This window comes from Somniosus microcephalus, chromosome 11 (assembly GCF_052327205.1).
Source record: "Somniosus microcephalus isolate GS21.2 chromosome 11, FLI_Smic_1.0, whole genome shotgun sequence".
Classification (NCBI taxonomy): Eukaryota; Metazoa; Chordata; class Chondrichthyes; order Squaliformes; family Somniosidae; genus Somniosus; species Somniosus microcephalus.
In genome coordinates, this window is record NC_140997.1 from 12,747,963 (window position 1) to 12,767,911 (window position 19,949).

General features: G+C 52.1%; 2 protein-coding genes across 5 annotated transcripts in view; one reads left to right on the plus strand and one right to left on the minus strand.

The window, feature by feature from the left end:
- The window catches only part of micall2a (mical-like 2a), a 251,359-nt gene that overhangs the window by 30,725 nt on the left and 200,685 nt on the right, over positions 1 to 19,949 (plus strand). The window lies entirely within an intron of this gene.
- Positions 4,633 to 19,949, minus strand: part of ints1 (integrator complex subunit 1) — a 99,661-nt gene continuing 84,344 nt past the window's right edge. For 3 of the 4 annotated variants that reach the window (XM_086000234.1, XM_086000233.1, XM_086000232.1), the window contains exons 42-48: positions 19,692 to 19,819; positions 17,709 to 17,821; positions 15,974 to 16,087; positions 14,621 to 14,691; positions 9,143 to 9,234; positions 7,882 to 7,991; positions 4,633 to 6,515 (exon numbers count right to left, since the gene is read on the minus strand). In XM_086000234.1, the coding sequence (XP_085856360.1) occupies positions 6,400 to 6,515; positions 7,882 to 7,991; positions 9,143 to 9,234; positions 14,621 to 14,691; positions 15,974 to 16,087; positions 17,709 to 17,821; positions 19,692 to 19,819 (744 nt within the window). In that variant the 3' untranslated portion in view covers positions 4,633 to 6,399. The remainder of the gene's footprint in view (positions 6,516 to 7,881; positions 7,992 to 9,142; positions 9,235 to 14,620; positions 14,692 to 15,973; positions 16,088 to 17,708; positions 17,822 to 19,691; positions 19,820 to 19,949) is intronic. The other variant, XM_086000235.1, reaches the window with a different exon arrangement.

Below are 19,949 nucleotides of genomic sequence, written 5' to 3' on the forward strand. Positions count from 1 at the left end.
AGGGGCTGAATGGCCTACTCCTGCTCCTATCTTCTATGTTTCTATGACAGGGTACTGAGTTTGGATGATCAGCCATGATCTCATTGAATGGCGGAGCAGGCTCGAAGGGCCGAATGGCCTACTCCTCCTATCTTCTTCTATATTTCTATGTAGACCAGAGATGTTCCAACTTCGATCCCGTGTCGAGCTAGCTGATCAATCAAGAAAGCAGCTGGTGGGGCTCCTACAATTGGTGTCAGTCCCACTGTGCTGGAGGGGCCGGGGGAGGGGAGGGGTCGGGAGAGGAAATAATCCCGGCCAGGTCCCTGCTGCTGGCCTTTATCGAATCAGCCCTTGCTGGAACGTGTGGCGGTGCCCCCACAGTCGAATAGCCCACTGGCAATTTTCATCAAAGCAAATGCGTAAAAGAACCCCCTCGCATGGGCAGGATACCAGAGGGTGGCTGATGCCCAGAGGAAAAACATACAACGTGTATTTCTTTGCAAAAGCCATTTAAAAAGGTCGTGTGGGCAGAAGTTTAATTCAATTCCACTTGACGTTGCAAGGCGATACTTTCCCTTTAACAGGCGTCTGTCCAGGAAGAAAAACCTGCCTCTTGCAGAGGATCAAATGTACCAGTTATTAACCACAAAGCAAAGAAAAATATAAATCCGGTGTCTTGATCCATCACTAGCCCGTCAAAACCATCACTAAACCCTCTTAAACTCTGTCAATTGCTTCTCTGGAAAATGGCTGGTTTGGGTTTTTTTTTATTGCCCCTCTCCCGAGCTGTCATTCTACTTGTTCCACTTCAGTTCCAAAGTACAGTAAGTCCGACACCAGCTCTGAGCCAAAACCTCCTCAACCATCCACTCGCTCAACCAGAGGGCCGACGGATTGTACTCAGTCTTACACACAGAAATAACCGGAGCTCTTTGAAACCATCTGTCAGCACCCTCTAACCCGACTGATCCAATCAGCCACACAATCTTACAAACATTAATTAAAAAAAAAAACTGCAGCAGCAACAACAAAAAGCAAATCTTCCCCCACTGCTGCAAACTGATCTTTGCTCGGTGTTGTCTGGAATGAGGCATGATGTTTAACAAAACAAGTGGATATTGGCACTCGCTCTGCACATCAGCATTTCTTCCCCTCCCCGTGGAAACTATTAATGATCTGTGTCATTGATTGCAGCAACTTGGGTTTGCAGCATCCGTTCATTATGTAACCCGAAAACCTTAAATAGGGGGCAGGGAGCGGAACGACGACAGCGTTTCACGGTGAATTTGTTCCCAGTCCAGCAGAAAGTGAAAAGCTTTAGACATAACAGTAACTAAAAGCCAGCAATGCTGGTTCCGGCTGGGTCTCAGTGTCATCTCCCTGCCGACTCTTCCTCAGTTACAAAGGTTGGGAAACCATGCCCGATGGGCTGCAAACATCACACACACACAAATCGGAGAAGGTTACAGCGTAGAAACCGGCTAGTTGGCTCATTGTGGCTGCGCCGAGTCTAATCCCACTCCCCTGATCGCTCCCCGTGCCCTTTAATATCCCACCCAGTCTAATCCCACTCCCCTGATCGCTCCCCGTGCCCTTTAATATCCCACCCAATCTAATCCCACTCCCCTGATCGCTCCCCATGCCCTTTAATATCCCACCCAGTCTAATCCCACTCTCCTGCTCAAATTGGCAGGATGTGACTAGTGGTGTTCCGTGGGGATCTGTGTTGGGGCCTCAACTATTCACAATATTTATTAACGACTTAGATGATGGTATAGAAAGTCATGTATCCAAATTTGCCGATGACACAAAGATAGGCGGCATTGTAGGCAGTGTGGGCAGTGTGGGCCGTGTGGGCCGTGTAGGCCGTGTGGGCCGTGTGGGCCGTGTGGGCAGTGTGGGCCGTGTAGGCGGTGTAGGCCGTGTAGGCAGTGTGGGCCGTGTAGGCCGTGTGGGCAGTGTGGGCCGTGTAGGCAGTGTAGGCCGTGTGGGCAGTGTAGGCCGTGTAGGCGGTGTAGGCCGTGTGGGCAGTGTGGGCCGTGTGGGCCGTGTAGGCAGTGTAGGCAGTGTGGGCAGTGTAGGCAGTGTAGGCCGTGTAGGCAGTGTGGGCAGTGTGGGCCGTGTAGGCAGTGTAGGCAGTGTAGGCCGTGTAGGCGGTGTAGGCGGTGTAGGCGGTGTAGGCAGTGTGGGCAGTGTAGGCCGTGTAGGCGGTGTAGGCAGTGTGGGCAGTGTAGATGAAAGCATAAAATTACAAAGGGATATCGACAGTGAATGGGCAAAACTGTGGCAAATGGATTTCAATGTAAGCAAATGTGAGGTCATCCACTTTGGACCTAAAAAGGATCGAACAGGGTACTTTCTAAATGGTGAAAAGCTAAAAACAGTGGAGGTCCAGAGACTTTGGGGGGGGGGGGGGGGGGGGGGGGGGGGGGGGTGGGGTCCGGGTACATAGATCATTAAAATGTCATGAACAGGTACAGAAAATAATCAAAAAGGCTAATGGGATGCTGGCCTTTATATCTAGAGGTCTAGAGTGCAAGGGGGTAGAAGTTATGCTGCAGCTGAACAAAACCCTGGTTAGACCGCACCTGGAGTACTGGGAGCAGTTCTGGGCACCACACCTTAGGAAGGATATATTGGCCTTGGAGGGAGCGCAGCGTAGGTTTAACAGAATGATACCTGGACTTCAAGGGTTAAGTTACGAGCAGAGATTACACAAACTAGGGTTGTATTCCCTAGAATTTAGGCGGTTAAGGGGTGGTCTGATCGAAGTTTTCAGGATATTAAGGGGAACAGATAGGGTAGATAGGGAGAAACTATTACCACTGGTTGGGGATTCTAAGGGGGTGAAATTCGGTTGATTTGCGCCTCCCGTTAGGGCCCCAGGGGGGCGCGAAGCTCCTAGCGCCCGGGTGCGGCGCCACTAACGCCTCCCACGAAATTCAGCAGGCGGTTACTGGCGGCGGGTAGCGCCCCGCGGCGCTGCACTGTCGGCAATGACGTCATCGCTGTGCGCAGCGCCCCGGCTGCAAACCTCCCTTGCGCCCCCTGACCTATCGCCAGACGATATGTCCGACAGGGTCAGGGGGGCGTTAGTGCAGCCGCGGCACCGCAAGTTAAAAGGCAGGTGTCGGCCGGCCATGTTTTTTTGGGCCGACTGCCAGCACCTGCCCCCTTCCCCTTTTTCCTTCGGGCTGTTTTCCCGGCACCCCGCTCGCTCCCCGGTGGTCCAGCAGGGCCCCGGTGCACGCAGCGCTAGGCCCCTCTCCTTTAATCAGAGCAGGGAGGCCTGCAATGACACGGTGCTACGTGCCGAGGCGTGTGGCACTGTTGCACGTAGCGCCGCGAAATTCACTGGTAGCGCCCCGAGGAGGACGGGGAGCGCTTCCAGTAGCCCCGCCTCCTGCTTGGGGCGCCACCACTGAATTTGCAGTGCAGGGGCGCTAACTTTTTCGGGGCGCTAAAAGTCACCGAATTTCTCCCCCAAGGACTAGGGGGCACAGACTAAAAATTAGAGCCAGACCTTTCAGGAGTGAAATTAGGAAACACTTCTACACACAAAGGGTGGTAGAAGTTTGGAACTCTCTTCCGCAACTGGCAATAGATCAATTGTTAATTTTAAATCGGAGATTGATAGCTTTCTGTTAACCAAAGGTATTAAGGGATATGGGCCGAAGGCGGGTATATGGAGTTAGGTCGTAGATCAGCCATGATCTCATTGAATGGCGGAACAGGCTCGAGGGGCTGAATCGCTTACTCCTGTTCCTCTGTTCCCCATACCTTTTAATATCCCACCCAGTCTAATCCCACTCTCCTGCTCGCTCCACATATCCTTTAATTTCCCACCTGCAACAACAACTTGTATTTATATAGCACCTTTAACGTAGCAAAATGTCCCAAGGCGCTGCACAGGAGTGTTACCAAACTAAATTTGACACCGAGCCACATAAGGAGATATTAGGGCAGATGAAAGAGGTAGGTTTTAAGGAGCATCTTAAAGGGGGAACGAGAGGTAGAGAGGTTCAGGGAGGGGATTCCAGAGCTCAGGGTCCAGGCACGGCCACCAATGGTGGAGCGATTAAAATCAGGGATGTTCAAGAGGCCAGAGTTGGAGGAGCGCAGAGATCTCGGAGGGTTGTAGGGCTGGAGGAGTTTACAGAGATAGGGAGGGGGGTGAGGCCATGGAGGGATTTGAAGACAAGGATGAGAATTTTGAAATCGAGGCGTTGTTCAACCGGGAGCTAATGTAGGTCAGCGAGCACAGGGGTGATGGGTGAACGGGACTTGGTGTGGGTTAGGACACGGGCAGCAGAGTTTTGGAAACTTCACTGCCAATGAGGGAAAACTGACTATGCAACATCACCAGCAACATCACCATCACCAATGCACACAGAAACCGTACGACTGCTGAATAATTCGCTGCCTCTTTTTGCGGAGGATGCCGAGATCTCACTTGGGTCACACGTAGGGCAGCAACAGGTTTCCTGAACTGTAGAATCTACTCAAGTGCCCAGGCCACACTTCACACTTTCACACAGATGCTCCATGCCACACTACAGTATGGCAAAACAGTGTGATAATTAGAAAAGGAAGTGTATAACTGCAACAGCAAACAGTGCGACAGTCATGCCTCAGTGGCTGTGTTCATATACCTACATATTATATACACACAAAACAGAACGTGTTTGTCAGTCATGACAGGAAGGATTACAAGCTTCAGAGCCTGCTCTCGACAAACTCCAAGTTATCTTCCCTCTCGAGAGTTATCCCTTATGATATCTCAATTCCTGAGAACCATCTCCAGTGAAAATACTTTGATGTGTCAAGTACATCAATAATGGCTTTTGATGCAACGTTCTGTCACTGATTTTCCCCCCAAACGGTTTTACTTTCTGCTGGTAAACGCTCATTCTCCTGCCAATCGATCGGACAAGTTGCCTGCTCAGTCTGCCTCACGACAGCAAATAAAAATGACTCGTGTTTTTTCCTTTTGTCAAACATCCATTTTTATAAAAATTTCCTAACGAAAGTACAATGCTTTAACAGAAGGTTACGGAGCCAAGATACACTTCTTTATGGGTCCTGGGTTTTAGCAGAGTGAATACTCCTCTCCTGCTCTGCCTCAGCCCCACACATTCACAAGATCTCATCAGTCCACAGTACTGTTCTTCTGAGGAGCCTCACTGAAACACAGTTGTGCTCTGCTGACTCGAGACAGCAGAGATCTGGCTGAAGAGTGTCCTATAACTTCTGGTCAGTGTTGTGCGGTTATTCTGTGCGCACACAGTGACTGGTGGTTTTTCCCATTTTAATTCTGTCCTGTGGTGTCCTGGTTACAAAGAAGCTTGTGGATGCTGATAGTAATAATCAGGAAGGGTTATAGCGCCACCTCTCCTTCAGGCATTAACTGGCCTGCTATGCATCTTCAGCCGCCCGCCTCACCCTGCTGTCTGTTGAAAGGGTGGAGCCCGGGTCTGTGCTGAGAACAGGAGTGCGGTTTTCTGCAGAACTGGCGATTCCTGCTGGCTTGTGCACCATTGCTGCTGCTTTTCTTGATTGCGTTATTTAATGTGGGGATATCTCGATTAAAGTGGGACATTGAGAGGTACGTCCCCACCAACCCCTCTCCCAAATTAGGGTGTTGCGTGTGAGCGAGAGAGTGAAAGAGAGAAAAAGAAAGAGAAAAATAGAGAAAGAGAAAGCGAGAAAGAGAGAGCAAGAGAAAGAGAAATAGAGAAAGAGAAACAGGAGAGAGTGAGAGAGAGACAGTGAGAAAGAGAAAGTGAGAGAGACAGTGAGAAAGAGAAAGAGAGATAGTGAGAGAGAGAGACAGTGAGAAAGAGAGAGAGAGATAGTGAGAGAGAGAAAGAGAGAGACAGTGAGAAAGAGAAAGAGAGAGTGAGAGAGAAAGAGAAAGAGAGACAGTGAGAAAGAGAAAAAATAACTTGTTGTGCATTTCAATTGAGACAGAGAGAGAGAAAGCAAAAGAAAAGGAGAGAAAAAAGCGAGAAAGGAGAAAAAGAGAGTGAGAGAAAAAGAACTTGATCTTATAAAGCACCTTATTGTGCATCTCAGCAATGTGGCAAAGGGCTTCAGACGATGAACTGAAGTGCAGTGACCACTGCTACGTGGGAAAATTCATGGCTGAAGCCTCGAATTCCCATGAGCTTCGATGAAATGTTGTGTACTTGGGACTCCAATGGGAAGCCCGCCTGTGCAGCAGAGTCCTGGGTAGGTCGACGCTTTCTCGATGACCCCATTGTGGAACGTACATGAGGCTAAATGACTTGGTGCTGAAAGTACTCCCCCGACAATGCAAGTACTCCCCCGACAATGCAAGTACTCCCCCGACAATGCCTTCCATCGGGTTTATTTTCCTCTCTCCCAAGTCCAGAGCCCGTTCACACCGCTCAGTCTTTAAGTCGTGGCTTCCATGTGTAGAACTTTCATGGCCTCTGCGATCTGTGGGCTCGTGTCAAGCTGGCTGTACATCCCAACCAGGAAGGCCTTGTGTAGGAGAACCCCCGCATGCTCTGTGGAGAGAACGTGGTACAAGAGTGAGCGACTGACAGAAGTGAAAGGTACATTAGCTCTGTCACCCAAATCAAGGCAAATAAACTGATCAATAACAGCGTCACGATAAAATATGCAAGTACAGGAAACTTTGTTATATCCGCCACTGACGGGACCGAGCTGTTGCCGATCTATCAAAACTGCCGGACATACCAGCGTTAATGTTGAAGCATACAGAGGTTTTCATCTCCGTATCTGACAACAAACACTGTTGCTTAGCAACAGCTTCTAAACAGTCGGCCCGTACTTTGGAAGCGTCTCTGTAGCTTAGCAACAGCTTCAGAGAGACTTTCCAGAGCCTGACTGTTGGGAAAAAAAAGCCACGAGAAGGAAAAAAACCTAACAGAACGGCTCCTGATTTCTGCCGGTAGATCGAGGTTTCCGGACATACAACCTCCGGATAAACCAAAGTCTCCTGTATATAAGGAGATCCCATGGTGGTTTGATGGGTAACTGTACTGCCCAGTACCTTACTGAGCAATACAGACCTGGAAGATCCCTGGGATGAGAGGGCTGTCCTATGAGGAGAGATTGTGTAGATTGGGCCTCTACTCTATGGAGTTTAGAAGAATGAGAGGAGATCTCATTGAAACATAAGATTCTGAAGGGGATTGACAGGGTAGATGCTGAGAGGTTGTTTCCCCTGACTGGAGAGTCTAGAACTAGGGGGCATAGTCTCAGGATAAGGGGTCGGCCATTTAAGACTGAGATGAGGAGGAATTTCTTCACTCAGAGGGTTGTGAATCTTTGGAATTCTCTGCCCCAGAGGACTGTGAATGCTGAGTTGTTGAGTATATTCAAGGCTGAGATCGATAGATTTTTGGACTCATGGGAATCAAGAGATTATGGGGATCGGGCGGGAAAGTGGAGTTGAGGTCGAAGTTCAGCCATGATCTTACTGAATGGCAGAGCAGGCTCGAGGGGCCGCAGGGCCGACTCCTGCTCCTAATTCTTATGAGATCCCCAGTCTGTGCAACGTCGCTCAATTGCCACCCTGTGGTGGAACAGGTCTTTACAGGTTAAGCTCAACACGCCCGGGCTAGGGATAGGAAAAAACCAGCCAGGAGGTCCCCCGCGTCTCAGCTGCCACCTACAGGAGGTTGCGTGTCGCTATGGGCATGGCTGCGATGCCCTCTGTGGGGCGTGTAATGGCCATTTGAACAAGGTAACAGATTGCTGGGGAAAGAGGCGGGCTGGCGGTGTCCATGGCACCACAGCCCAGCACCTTCAGGAGGAAAGGAGGGTCGGGGAGGAGGGGGAGAAAATTGGGCCAAGACTTGTCACATAACAAACTAAGACTAAGACTAGACTACAGAGCGATTTTACCTTGGCAGAGCAGCGTGTATTCCGGAAGGTTCTTTAGGGCTGTCTGCACCACATCGTAATTCCCACAGCCAAGGCAGTACATGAATGTTGGAAGGAAGTCAGTGGCAATGCTGGAAGAAGAAACCAAACAAATTTAACCGTGTGGGTGGGTGTGGGGAGGGGGTGCTAATTTTGCAAAGAGGCATGAAGGGAAGAGTCTTCCAGCCAAAGCAAGCAGGAAACGTAGTGCGATTACACTCGGGGGCTGCAAAGGGCCAAGGAACCTTGCGATACATCTGTGTCCTTAACGCGGCAATACGTCCGTCAACATCCGTCACAGTTTGGGCTGAGATACAGATCCGGGCCTCTGACAATGTTTGAGCAGTCAGTGCTGGCACAGCCACAGCACAGCAAGAACAGAGGAGTAACTCAGCTCCTTAAATATGCCTCAGCCTGTCCAAGATGGGGCCTGGGAAGAGGGGCGCGCTTAAAACGTTACTAACCCATCCACTCCTTCAGCTGAGAGGTCAAACCGAGGCCCTGTCTGCCCTCGCAGGTGGGCGTAAAAGATCCCACGGCACTATTTGGAAGAACGAACACAGGAACAGGAGGAGGCCATTCAGCCCCTCGAGCCTGTTCTGCCATTCGATGAGATCATGACTGATCTGTGACCTAACTCCATTCACCCGCCTTTGCCCTGTATCCCTTAACACCTTCGGTTAACAAAAAGCTATCAATTTCAGATTTAAAATTAACTGATCCAGCATCAATTGCCGTTTGGGGAAGAGAGTTCCAAACTTCTACCACCCTTTCTGTGTAGAAGTGTTTCCAAACTTCACTCCTGAAAGGTCTGGCTCTAGTTTTTAGACTCTGCCCCCTAGTCCTCGACTCCCCAACCAGCAGAAATAGTTTCTCTCTATCTTGAAAACTTCGATCAAATCAGCCCTTAAATTTCTAAATACAACCCTAGTTTGTGTAATCTCGCCTCGTAATTTAACCCTTGGAGTCCGGAAGAGCATGGGAGTTCTCCCCAGTGATCTAGAATTTATTTATCCCCCAACTAACATCACTAAGAAAAAGAAACACCAATTATCTGCTCATTATCACTGCCATTTGTGGGATCTTGCTGTGCGAAATTTGGCTGCCGGGCTCCCTACATTACAACAGCGACTACAATTCAAAAAGTACTTCATTGGCCGTAAAGCGCTTTGGGACGCCTGGAGGCGGTGAAAGGCGCTATAGAAATGCAAGTCTGTCTTTCTCCCCCTCCCATGCCCTTTACCGTGGATTGTTCTGGATACTCCTCAGGGCCAAGACGAATGCTGCGTTTCGCGACAGTTCCTCCGGGGAGCTCATCAGCCGTTGGAGATCATTCTGCAAGAAAAGAGCAAGCTTTCAGTCCAGCGACAGCGACAGCTTCCCACAGTGTCGCGCAACAGAGCCGAGCTTGGCGGATGGGTGATAGAACGTTCGGTGCCAGAGACCGTGAGGACTCTGGCTTAGGACCCACTGTATGGTGAATTTCTACCCCCCCCCCCACAACAACCTGGTTAGCAGGTGAGGCTTCAACTGGTGGGAGTCGCTAAGCTGCTCGCCCGTGACTCCTCACAGTCAGATCATTCTACTGATCACACATCAGTAAAGCAGCGGCAGCGGCGAGAGGATAAAGAGCGGCCCGAGAGCAGACCTGAATTAAAGCAGCGGCAGCGGCGAGAGGATAAAGAGCGGCCCGAGAGCGGACCTGAATTAATGCAGCGGCGAGAGGATAAAGAGCGGCCCGAGAGCGGACCTGAATTAAAGCAGCGGCGAGAGGATAAAGAGCGGCCCGAGAGCGGACCTGAATTAAAGCAGCGGCAGCGGCGAGAGGATAAAGAGCGGCCCGAGAGCGGTCCTGAATTAAAGCAGCGGCGAGGGGATAAAGAGCGGCCCGAGAGCGGACCTGAATTAAAGCAGCGGCAGCGGCGACAGGATAAAGAGCGGCCCGAGAGCGGACCTGAATTAAAGCAGCGGCAGCGGCGAGAGGATAAAGAGCGGCCCGAGAGCGGACCTGAATTAAAGCAGCGGCAGCGGCGAGAGGATAAAGAGCGGCCCGAGAGCGGACCTGAATTAAAGCAGCGGCAGCGGCGAGGGGATAAAGAGCGGCCCGAGAGCGGACCTGAATTAAAGCAGTGGCAGCGGCGAGAGGATAAAGAGCGGCCCGAGAGCGGTCCTGAATTAAAGCAGCGGCAGCGGCGAGAGGATAAAGAGCGGCCCGAGAGCGGACCTGAATTAATGCAGCGGCGAGAGGATAAAGAGCGGCCCGAGAGCGGTCCTGAATTAAAGCAGCGGCAGGAGGATAAAGAGCGGCCCGAGAGCGGTCCTGAATTAAAGCAGCGGCAGCGGCGAGGGGATAAAGAGCGGCCCGAGAGCGGTCCTGAATTAAAGCAGCGGCAGCGGCGAGAGGATAAAGAGCGGCCCGAGAGCGGACCTGAATTAAAGCAGCGGCAGCGGCGAGAGGATAAAGAGCGGCCCGAGAGCGGACCTGAATTAAAGCAGCGGCAGCGGCGAGGGGATAAAGAGCGGCCCGAGAGCGGACCTGAATTAAAGCAGCGGCAGCGGCGAGGGGATAAAGAGCGGCCCGAGAGCGGTCCTGAATTAAAGCAGCGGCAGCGGCGAGAGGATAAAGAGCGGCCCGAGAGCGGACCTGAATTAAAGCAGCGGCAGCGGCGAGAGGATAAAGAGCGGCCCGAGAGTGGACCTGAATTAAAGCAGCGGCAGCGGCGAGGGGATAAAGAGCGGCCCGAGAGCGGACCTGAATTAAAGCAGCGGCAGCGGCGAGGGGATAAAGAGCGGCCCGAGAGCGGACCTGAATTAAAGCAGCGGCAGCGGCGAGAGGATAAAGAGCGGCCCGAGAGTGGACCTGAATTAAAGCAGCGGCAGCGGCGAGGGGATAAAGAGCGGCCCGAGAGCGGACCTGAATTAAAGCAGCGGCAGCGGCGAGGGGATAAAGAGCGGCCCGAGAGCGGACCTGAATTAAAGCAGTGGCAGCGGCGAGAGGATAAAGAGCGGCCCGAGAGCGGTCCTGAATTAAAGCAGCGGCAGCGGCGAGAGGATAAAGAGCGGCCCGAGAGCGGACCTGAATTAATGCAGCGGCGAGAGGATAAAGAGCGGCCCGAGAGCGGACCTGAATTAAAGCAGCGGCGAGAGGATAAGGAGCGGCCCGAGAGCGGACCTGAATTAAAGCAGCGGCAGCGGCGAGAGGATAAGGAGCGGCCCGAGAGCGGTCCTGAATTAAAGCAGCGGCGAGGGGATAAAGAGCGGCCCGAGAGCGGACCTGAATTAAAGCAGCTGCAGCGGCGAGAGGATAAAGAGCGGCCCGAGAGCGGACCTGAATTAAAGCAGCGGCAGCGGCGAGAGGATAAAGAGCGGCCCGAGAGCGGTCCTGAATTAAAGCAGCGGCGAGGGGATAAAGAGCGGCCCGAGAGCAGACCTGAATTAAAGCAGCTGCAGCGGCGAGAGGATAAAGAGCGGCCCGAGAGCGGACCTGAATTAAAGCAGCGGCAGCGGCGAGAGGATAAAGAGCGGCCCGAGAGCGGACCTGAATTAAAGCAGCGGCAGCGGCGAGGGGATAAAGAGCGGCCCGAGAGCGGACCTGAATTAAAGCAGCTGCAGCGGCGAGAGGATAAAGAGCGGCCCGAGAGCAGACCTGAATTAAAGCAGCTGCAGCGGCGAGAGGATAAAGAGCGGCCCGAGAGTGGACCTGAATTAAAGCAGCTGCGCGGCGAGGGGATAAAGAGCGGCCCGAGAGCAGACCTGAATTAAAGCAGCGGCAGCGGCGAGAGGATAAAGAGCGGCCCGAGAGCGGACCTGAATTAAAGCAGCGGCAGCGGCGAGAGGATAAAGAGCGGCCCGAGAGCGGACCTGAATTAAAGCAGCGGCAGCGGCGAGGGGATAAAGAGCGGCCCGAGAGCGGACCTGAATTAAAGCAGCGGCAGCGGCGAGAGGATAAAGGGCGGCCCGAGAGCGGACCTGAATTAAAGCAGCGGCAGCGGCAAGAGGATAAAGAGCGGCCCGAGAGCGGACCTGAATTAAAGCAGCGGCAGCGGCAAGAGGATAAAGAGCGGCCCGAGAGCGGACCTGAATTAAAGCAGCGGCAGCGGCGAGGGGATAAAGAGCGGCCCGAGAGCGGACCTGAATTAAAGCAGCGGCAGCGGCGAGAGGATAAAGAGCGGCCCGAGAGCGGACCTGAATTAAAGCAGTGGCAGCGGCGAGAGGATAAAGAGCGGCCCGAGAGCGGACCTGAATTAAAGCAGCGGCAGCGGCGAGAGGATAAAGAGCGGCCCGAGAGCGGACCTGAATTAAAGCAGCGGCAGCGGCGAGAGGATAAAGAGCGGCCCGAGAGCGGACCTGAATTAAAGCAGCGGCAGCGGCGAGAGGATAAAGAGCGGCCCGAGAGCGGTCCTGAATTAAAGCAGCGGCAGCGGCGAGGGGATAAAGAGCGGCCCGAGAGCGGTCCTGAATTAAAGCAGCTGCGCGGCGAGGGGATAAAGAGCGGCCCGAGAGCGGTCCTGTAATAAAGCAGGGGCAGCGGCGAGAGGATAAAGAGCGGCCCGAGAGCGGACCTGAATTAAAGCAGGGGCAGTGGCGAGAGGATAAAGAGCGGCCCGAGAGCGGACCTGAATTAAAGCAGCTGCGCGGCGAGGGGATAAAGAGCGGCCCGAGAGCGGTCCTGTAATAAAGCAGGGGCAGTGGCGAGAGGATAAAGAGCGGCCCGAGAGCGGACCTGAATTAAAGCAGCGGCAGCGGCGAGAGGATAAAGAGCGGCCCGAGAGCGGACCTGAATTAAAGCAGTGGCAGCGGCGAGGGGATAAAGAGCGGCCCGAGAGCAGACCTGTAATAAAGCAGCGGCAGCGGCGAGGGGATAAAGAGCGGCCCGAGAGCAGACCTGTAATAAAGCAGCGGCCACGCGAGGCTCCGATTCAAAAACATCAAAGAGTGACGTCACAGGAGAGCAGGTTGGTGATTGGTTGGTGAGTATTACAGCTCTTATTTGCTCCCTAAGTTGGGGAAGGGGTTTAAATTAAGAGCTGAGAAACTGTAACTTGCTAGTACTTATTAAATTAATAACTTAAACTAAATAAAATAAACAAACACAAAACCTAAAACAGCGATTGAATAAAATCTTTAACTAATTAATGAATAAATAAAGCAAGGTTAGCGATGGCAGAGCAGGTGGTGTGTCGTAACTGCAGCATGTGGGAGTTTGTGGAGAGCATCGTGATCTTATTGAATGGTGGAGCAGGCTCGAGGGGCCGCACGGCGGAGCAGGCTCGAGGGGCCGCACGGCGGAGCAGGCTCGAGGGGCCGCACGGCGGAGCAGGCTAGAGGGGCCGCACGGCGGAGCAGGCTCGAGGGGCCGCACGGCGGAGCAGGCTCGAGGGGCCGCACGGCGGAGCAGGCTCGAGGGGCCGCACGGCGGAGCAGGCTCGAGGGGCCGCACGGCGGAGCAGGCTCGAGGGGCCGTATGGTGGAGCAGGCTCGAGGGGCCGCATGGCCGACTCCTGCTCCGGTTTCTTATGTTCTAATGAGCTGCAGAGTGTGAAACGCAGCCGGCAGCATCGGCGGCGAATCGCACCACACTCCACCAGGCAGGCAAGAGCTCTGTGCACATCTGTACTCCACATCAGCAGAGTATCCCTCCCTGCAAAGCAAGGTGTTAATCTTCTGAGCGTGCAGGTAGGAGTGCCTGCCTTCTCAAATCGCTAAAACAAAGTACTCCTCGGGAAGATTGGAAAGTGCTCTGGGTGGGGGAAGGGGTCGGGTATCTGAGCCTATTTTAAACCTGGCTGGACTCTGCACAACAGCCATACTTTACACTGGGTCACATCCAAGTGCTGTGAGCTGAACTCCCAGTTGGTGGGGCGGGGATGGGGGAAATGTTACATCATCCTGGCGTCAGCTCAGGGGTTTTACGGCCACTTTCTGATCAACCAACAATGGAAACTGCTCGGTATCAAAACCTAACTGACCCAGAGGGAATGGGGGCGGGTTTAGGGTCTGATCACCGATTTAAACCCCGCCCAGTTTTACTTTCCATTGACTTCAATAGAGCGAATAATCGGGTGGGGCTGTAAATCGGGCGTCCCACCCAAAACCGCCCCATTCTCACCGGGTGCGTTAGGGCAAAATCAGGGCTTTAATTGTCATTACTGTGCACCAACTTCTGGCACAGACCAGAGTTATACTGCAGGCGGCGAGTCTGCTGGCCAGGGCAGAACGCTGGGTGTGTACATAAGCACACGATCCGCTCCACTACCCAAGCATTTATTTGTTACAATTCGGAGAGTGCTGATGGAAGCATTTATGACCTGTACAGGTGAGGACCAGTGTTCAGCCAGCTTATGGCCAGATAAAATGGTAGTTGACACCAGCTTTTGACACTAGGGTCTGTGAACAGCGGTGGCACGAGGCAGAGAGAGAGCGTGAGACAGAGCGTGAGGTCCCTGCTCCTCCAAAGGCAATAACACTGCTCCGTTTACATCACACCACAGCTGCCAACACAAATGCATCAGACAGCTTCAATATTTACAATAGCTTTCTTTCGAAGGCTGTGTGCAGACAATTCACAGCGAGACACATTATTAGCTGCAATCAAAATCAGTCAGCTCCACTTGTGAGCAGAGCAGGGCATTATACAGTTCTAGCGCTAATTAAATGCTGCAGGCAAACTGTGGCTGAATCTTGTTTGCTTTGAGAGACAATTAGTTTATTTTCTACTTACAGCAAAGAAGGAGAGGACCTCTACTCGACGCTTTGACATCTCGTCTATATCGTTCAGGACTTCCAGAGTGTCTGAGCGGGCAAACGGGGACATGTTAGGTGTGGAATACATCGAACCATTCACAATGCTCGCTACCGAGGCTCCGAGTCCGGCAACGCCACGATTTAAAAATTCTCATCCTTGTTTTCAAATCCCTCCATGGCCTCACACCTCCCTATCTCTATAATCTCCTCCAGCCCTACAACCCTCCCAGATCTCTGCGCTCCTCCAATTCTGGCCTCTTGCGCATCCCCGATTTTCATCGCTCCACCATTGGTGGCTGTGCCTTCAACAGCCTAGGCCCTAAGCTCTGGAATTTCCTCCCTAAACCTCTCCATCTCCTTTAAGACGTTCCTTAAAACCTACCTCTTTGACCGTCACCTGTCCTAATATCTCCTTTTGTGGCTCGGTGTCAAATTTTGCTTGATAATCGCTCCTGTGAAGCACCTTGGGACATTTTACTACTTTAAAGGTGCTATATAAATACAAGTTATTGTTTGCAAGTGTTTGGGACACAATGGGATTGCAGAGGGAAGAACACAATGACAAAGTGCGGTAGTGGTTACAGCCACCAGTTTTGTAGCTTCAGAAACAGTCCCGTCCTTTACCTATACCCACACCCCAAAGGCAACCTATGGTCAGACCTACACATCAGAGCAGGCTGTGCGACGAGAGCGTTAGCCGACAATGAGGAAAGCAGAGATCTTGATTCGTTTGCACGCGGCAACTCGGGCTCATTGAATCCTCCTGCATTACAGACAGTACAATGATCAGTGAAGTGAACTCGCTGGTATGTACCAGGTGCCAACCGCAGGTCTGCAGAGCCTGGTTTAAATGCACATTTGCATTTACATTGCCACTTAGTGGCAGGGGAAAGGGAAGGGGAAACAAAACACGAGACACAAAGCCAGGTTTAAACTGCATCCAAATCCAATTTACCTCATCCTCTCCCCGACTCCATACAACTGTGAAAGTGGCAAAGTAATAAAGTTAAAGTATCCTGCCTGCAGGTTCCAGTCTTTCTGAATTTTGTCCTTCTTCTACATTAACTTCCTACATTACAACAGTGACTACACTTCAAAAGTACTTCATTGGCTGTAAAGTGCTTTGGGACATCCCGAGGCCATGAAAGGTGCTATAGAAATGCAAGTCTTTCCTTTTTGTTTATAAAGAGCACACTGCAGTACTAGCATTGCAGCGTACACAGAATCTAACCGTCTCAGCAAATCCTCTCTCTCCTGTGTTTATCCAGCTTCCCCTCAAGTCCTACAGGTTGATGTAGGAATGTGTCTAATCCCTTGGCGGGTGCCTTACCTTCCAGAGCGCGCCCCCTCGTGATCTTTAGGAGGAACGGTGCCACTTCGGCTGAGGTCAGCGGTGTTGAGGCTGAGAAACTGACCAGCGGGAGGGAGCCTGTTGTTTCTTCCTCTGTAAGAGAGAGAGAGGCTTAAACATGTGGTCAGAAACCAGAGAGATCTCAAACATAGAAACATAGAAGATAGGAGCAGGAGGAGGCCATTCGGCCCCTCGAGCCTGCTCCGCCATTCAATGAGATCATGGCTGATCATCCAAATTCAGTACCCTGTCCCTGCTTTCTCCCCATACCCCTTGATCCCTTTAGCCTTAAGAAATATATCTAACTCCTTCTTGAATATATTTAATGAATTGGCCTCCACTGCCTTCTGTGGTAGAGAATTCCACAGGTTCACCACTCTCTGGGTGAAGAAATTCCTCCTCATCTCTGTCCTAAATGGCTTATCCTTAGACTGTGACCCCTGGTTCTGGACTCCCCGGCCATCAGGAACATCCTTCCTGCATCTAGTCTGTCCAGTCCTGTTAGAATTCCTCACTCTAGGGTGAAAGCCTCTGCTAGGCAGATCATCAAGGTATGGGCAGACACGACTTGCGCCTGTAATTCTACACGTTGAGTCCCCCCTCCCACCCTATTTCTCGTGTGATGCAAAGTGTGGGCACTCTCCGTCAAGGAACTCGCAGGCAGACAGCAGCCCCGGCTTCTGAGCTAAGAAATAAAGTTCAATCCTTTCCAAGGTTCAAAAGAAAAAAAATAATAGAAACCGCCCCAAGTCCCATAACAGTCACTGCAGTTCAAAGTAATCCATTGGGCACGATGCCGGGAGACTTTCTACAGACGCAGTGAGGTACACAGCAAGTGCACGCCGTCGGCCGTGGCTCAGAGGATTTTTTTAATTCATTCACAGGAAGTGGGCATCACTGGCAAGGCCAGTCCCTAGCTGCCCTTGAGACGGTGGTGGTGAGCCGCCTTCTTGAACAGCTGCAGTCCGTGTGGTGAAGGTACTCCCACAGTGCTGTTAGGGAGGGAGCTCCAGGATTCTGACCCAGCGACGACGAAGGAACGGCCGATGCACTTCTGAGTCAGGATGGTGTGTGTGACTTGGAGGGGAAGTAGCTCTCTCGCCTGAGTCAGAAGGTTGTGGATTCAAGTCCCACTCCAGAGACTCGAGCACAAAAGCTAGGCTGACACTCCCAGTCCAGTGCTGAGGGAGTGCTGCACTGTCGGAGGTGGCATCTTTCAGATGAGATGTTAAACTCTCACAGATAGATGTAAAAGATCTCATGGTACTAATTCAAAGAAGAGCAGGGGAGTTCTTCCAACTCCCTCATTTATCCCTCAACATTTATCTCTCACTAAAAAAACAAATTATCTGGTCATTATCTCATTTCTGTTTGTGGGATCTTGCTGTGCGTAAATTGGCAGCCACATTTCCTGCATTACAACAGTGACTACACTTCAAAATTACTTAATTGGCTGTAAAGCCCTCTGGGATGTCCTGAGGACGTGAAAGGCGTTATATAAATGCCAGTTCTGTCTTTTAGTTTGAAAGCCCTACAGTACAAGCAATGTTAGCGCCTTGCACCGAGTTCTGGAAAGAGACTGGACTCATTCTGGCACGGCAGAGCTGGATCTTGCGGACAGACAAACCCCTCCCCCTCGCCCACTGCCAATCCCCCACTGCTGGCAATGGCTCAAATACACCAGGATATCAACCAGGAGCAGACTGGCACTCACCCCCATCCTCGTCCTCTGCGTTCTCCTCAACGAGTCCGCTCCGGGACGGAAGCGTCAGTCCCGCCAGCAGAGACTTCAGCAGGGCCATCTCTGGATATTCCCGTGACAGGTAACTGCGAGGTGTCAAAAGAAAGAGAATGTTAGTTTAAAAAAGACTTTGCATTTCGGTGGAGGATGGGGCAACGGGACTTCCTCCAAAGGCTCTCATTTTTTTTTAAAAAGACGCTTTTTCTTCCCGTCCCGTGTTCGCGGCCGAGATGCGAGAGGAGCTGCTCCCAGGTCGCTGCCGAGCCAGTCATTACGGGACAGTGGCCAGTCACTGTTTGGCACCTACCTCCACTGCGGGGCATGGCCCAGATCCTCAAACTCACCGCGCGGCAGATCATTGTCGCAGACTTGCTTTGGACCGACAGCATGCAAGAGATGGGGCAAATAGTTTGGCACGCCACAGAATCCTGAGAATTTCTTGTTGCATGTAGTGAGGTTTGAAAGGCGCTATATAAATGCAAGTCTTTCTTTACCAGAGCACCATAACTTTGCTTAAAAAGACCCAGCGGCAGTGAAGATGCCAGTCTTTGATCAGATGTGAGCGATCATTTGCCCTATTTATACTGTACTCCCAAACTCGTCCTCAGATACACTTCCACTGGTCGCTGGCATTGCACTCTCCTTGTGTGACCCTAGAATGTGCACATGCGTTGGTCACGGCAAGCATCACTGGCGGACAGAGCCCGTCCTCGCCCGACGTGCATACGCACGCACACACTATCACGCTGCAGCCGCAGTCAGTGGATCACAAGCGGGGCAGAAACCTACTTGGTGCACGATGCACCCCGCCCCAGACTCAGATACTGCTGTTGTGTCAGTCTACCTCACCTTGCAACACACATTGCCTGCTGCAAATTAGCATGTCCAAGCCTCAGACGTGAAACGAAGGCCGCCCTCGCCACTGGGTGCGGTCATTGCAAGAATTTAATTGTTCATTTTTCGTTGGGAGAAAGTCAGAATTCGACTTCAATCTCACCAAACATTTCCATTCTTGGCGAGGCCCTGAGCAATGCTCTGTCCGTGTATTGGCTCAATCTCCCAGTGATCGGGACAATATTCCCTTGAATTTTTTTTCGTGCGTGATCCCGTTAACTGGCTGCGCAGCCCATTCAGGTTTTCGCGCATGCGCGGTTCCTTCCATGAAAAACCGGCGAGCGGCCTGCGCGGGACCTCCAGACCGCTGTGCGGACATGCAGCTTAGCGGGAACGTTGGCTCCCCCCACCCCCAATCATTTTGAGGTCGGGCGGTGTGGCTTTGGAGGACTGCCTCCATTCCGCTCCCAGCTACCTCTGTCCCTCACCTTCGGGTCTGTGCAGTTCCCCGCTCGACCTTCAGACCAGGTTAAATCGCATTCCCCCGGGTCCCAAGCTCGGTCCCCTTCCTGCCCAATCGGCCGCATCCAGAGTTCCACCACCTCCCCCCCTCCCCTCGGCCGAACCCGCAGCCCATCTATTTCTGGACGTCGCTCTGCAGCTGCCATTCATTCCCTGGTCCAGCCCCAACCAGGTAGGTTGTCCCTCCACCCGCTCCCACCCAAAGCCAGGCACCGGGGCCAAGGCAGGTGGTGGGATCAGGGCTCGAGTTCTGATGTTTGCTTTACGGCCCATGATTAACATTCAGCGCAAACCTTGATAATATCAGTAAATATTGCCTGCACATATTGAGATGCAGTGAGAAGGATCTTCTGATTTCACAGCCATTCTCCGAGCATCCCGTTTGAGAGTGAGCTGTCCAGAAATTGTGAAGCTGAAAGCGGACAAGTTGAAACCCAATCCACCCTAACATCCAAGTATTGAAGCTTTTTGGGATGAGGGGGGTGGTGGGGGTGTGGAGAGGAACTCTGGATTGATAACGGCCCTCAGTAATAATGCATTCTTCCTTAACGCCACTCCTTCCAGCCATTTCACCTTCAATAAAGCAAAAGGAATACTCACTGGAGAACATCCGAATGCTTCTGAAGGAACGGGACGGCTGCTGCTGCATTGTACGTTATAAACTTGTGAATAAAATGCACACACTTATTGATGAAGGAAGCAAGCAGTCTGGAGTACTTCCCGTAATTCTGTTTAAAAATAAAAGGAACAGCAGTCAGAATTATTCTGCGACAATCCGTGCCCTTGTGCTGAGATCCTGATGCATTTTAGGAGCAGGAGGAGGCCATTCAGCCCCTCGAGCCTGTTGCACCATTCAAT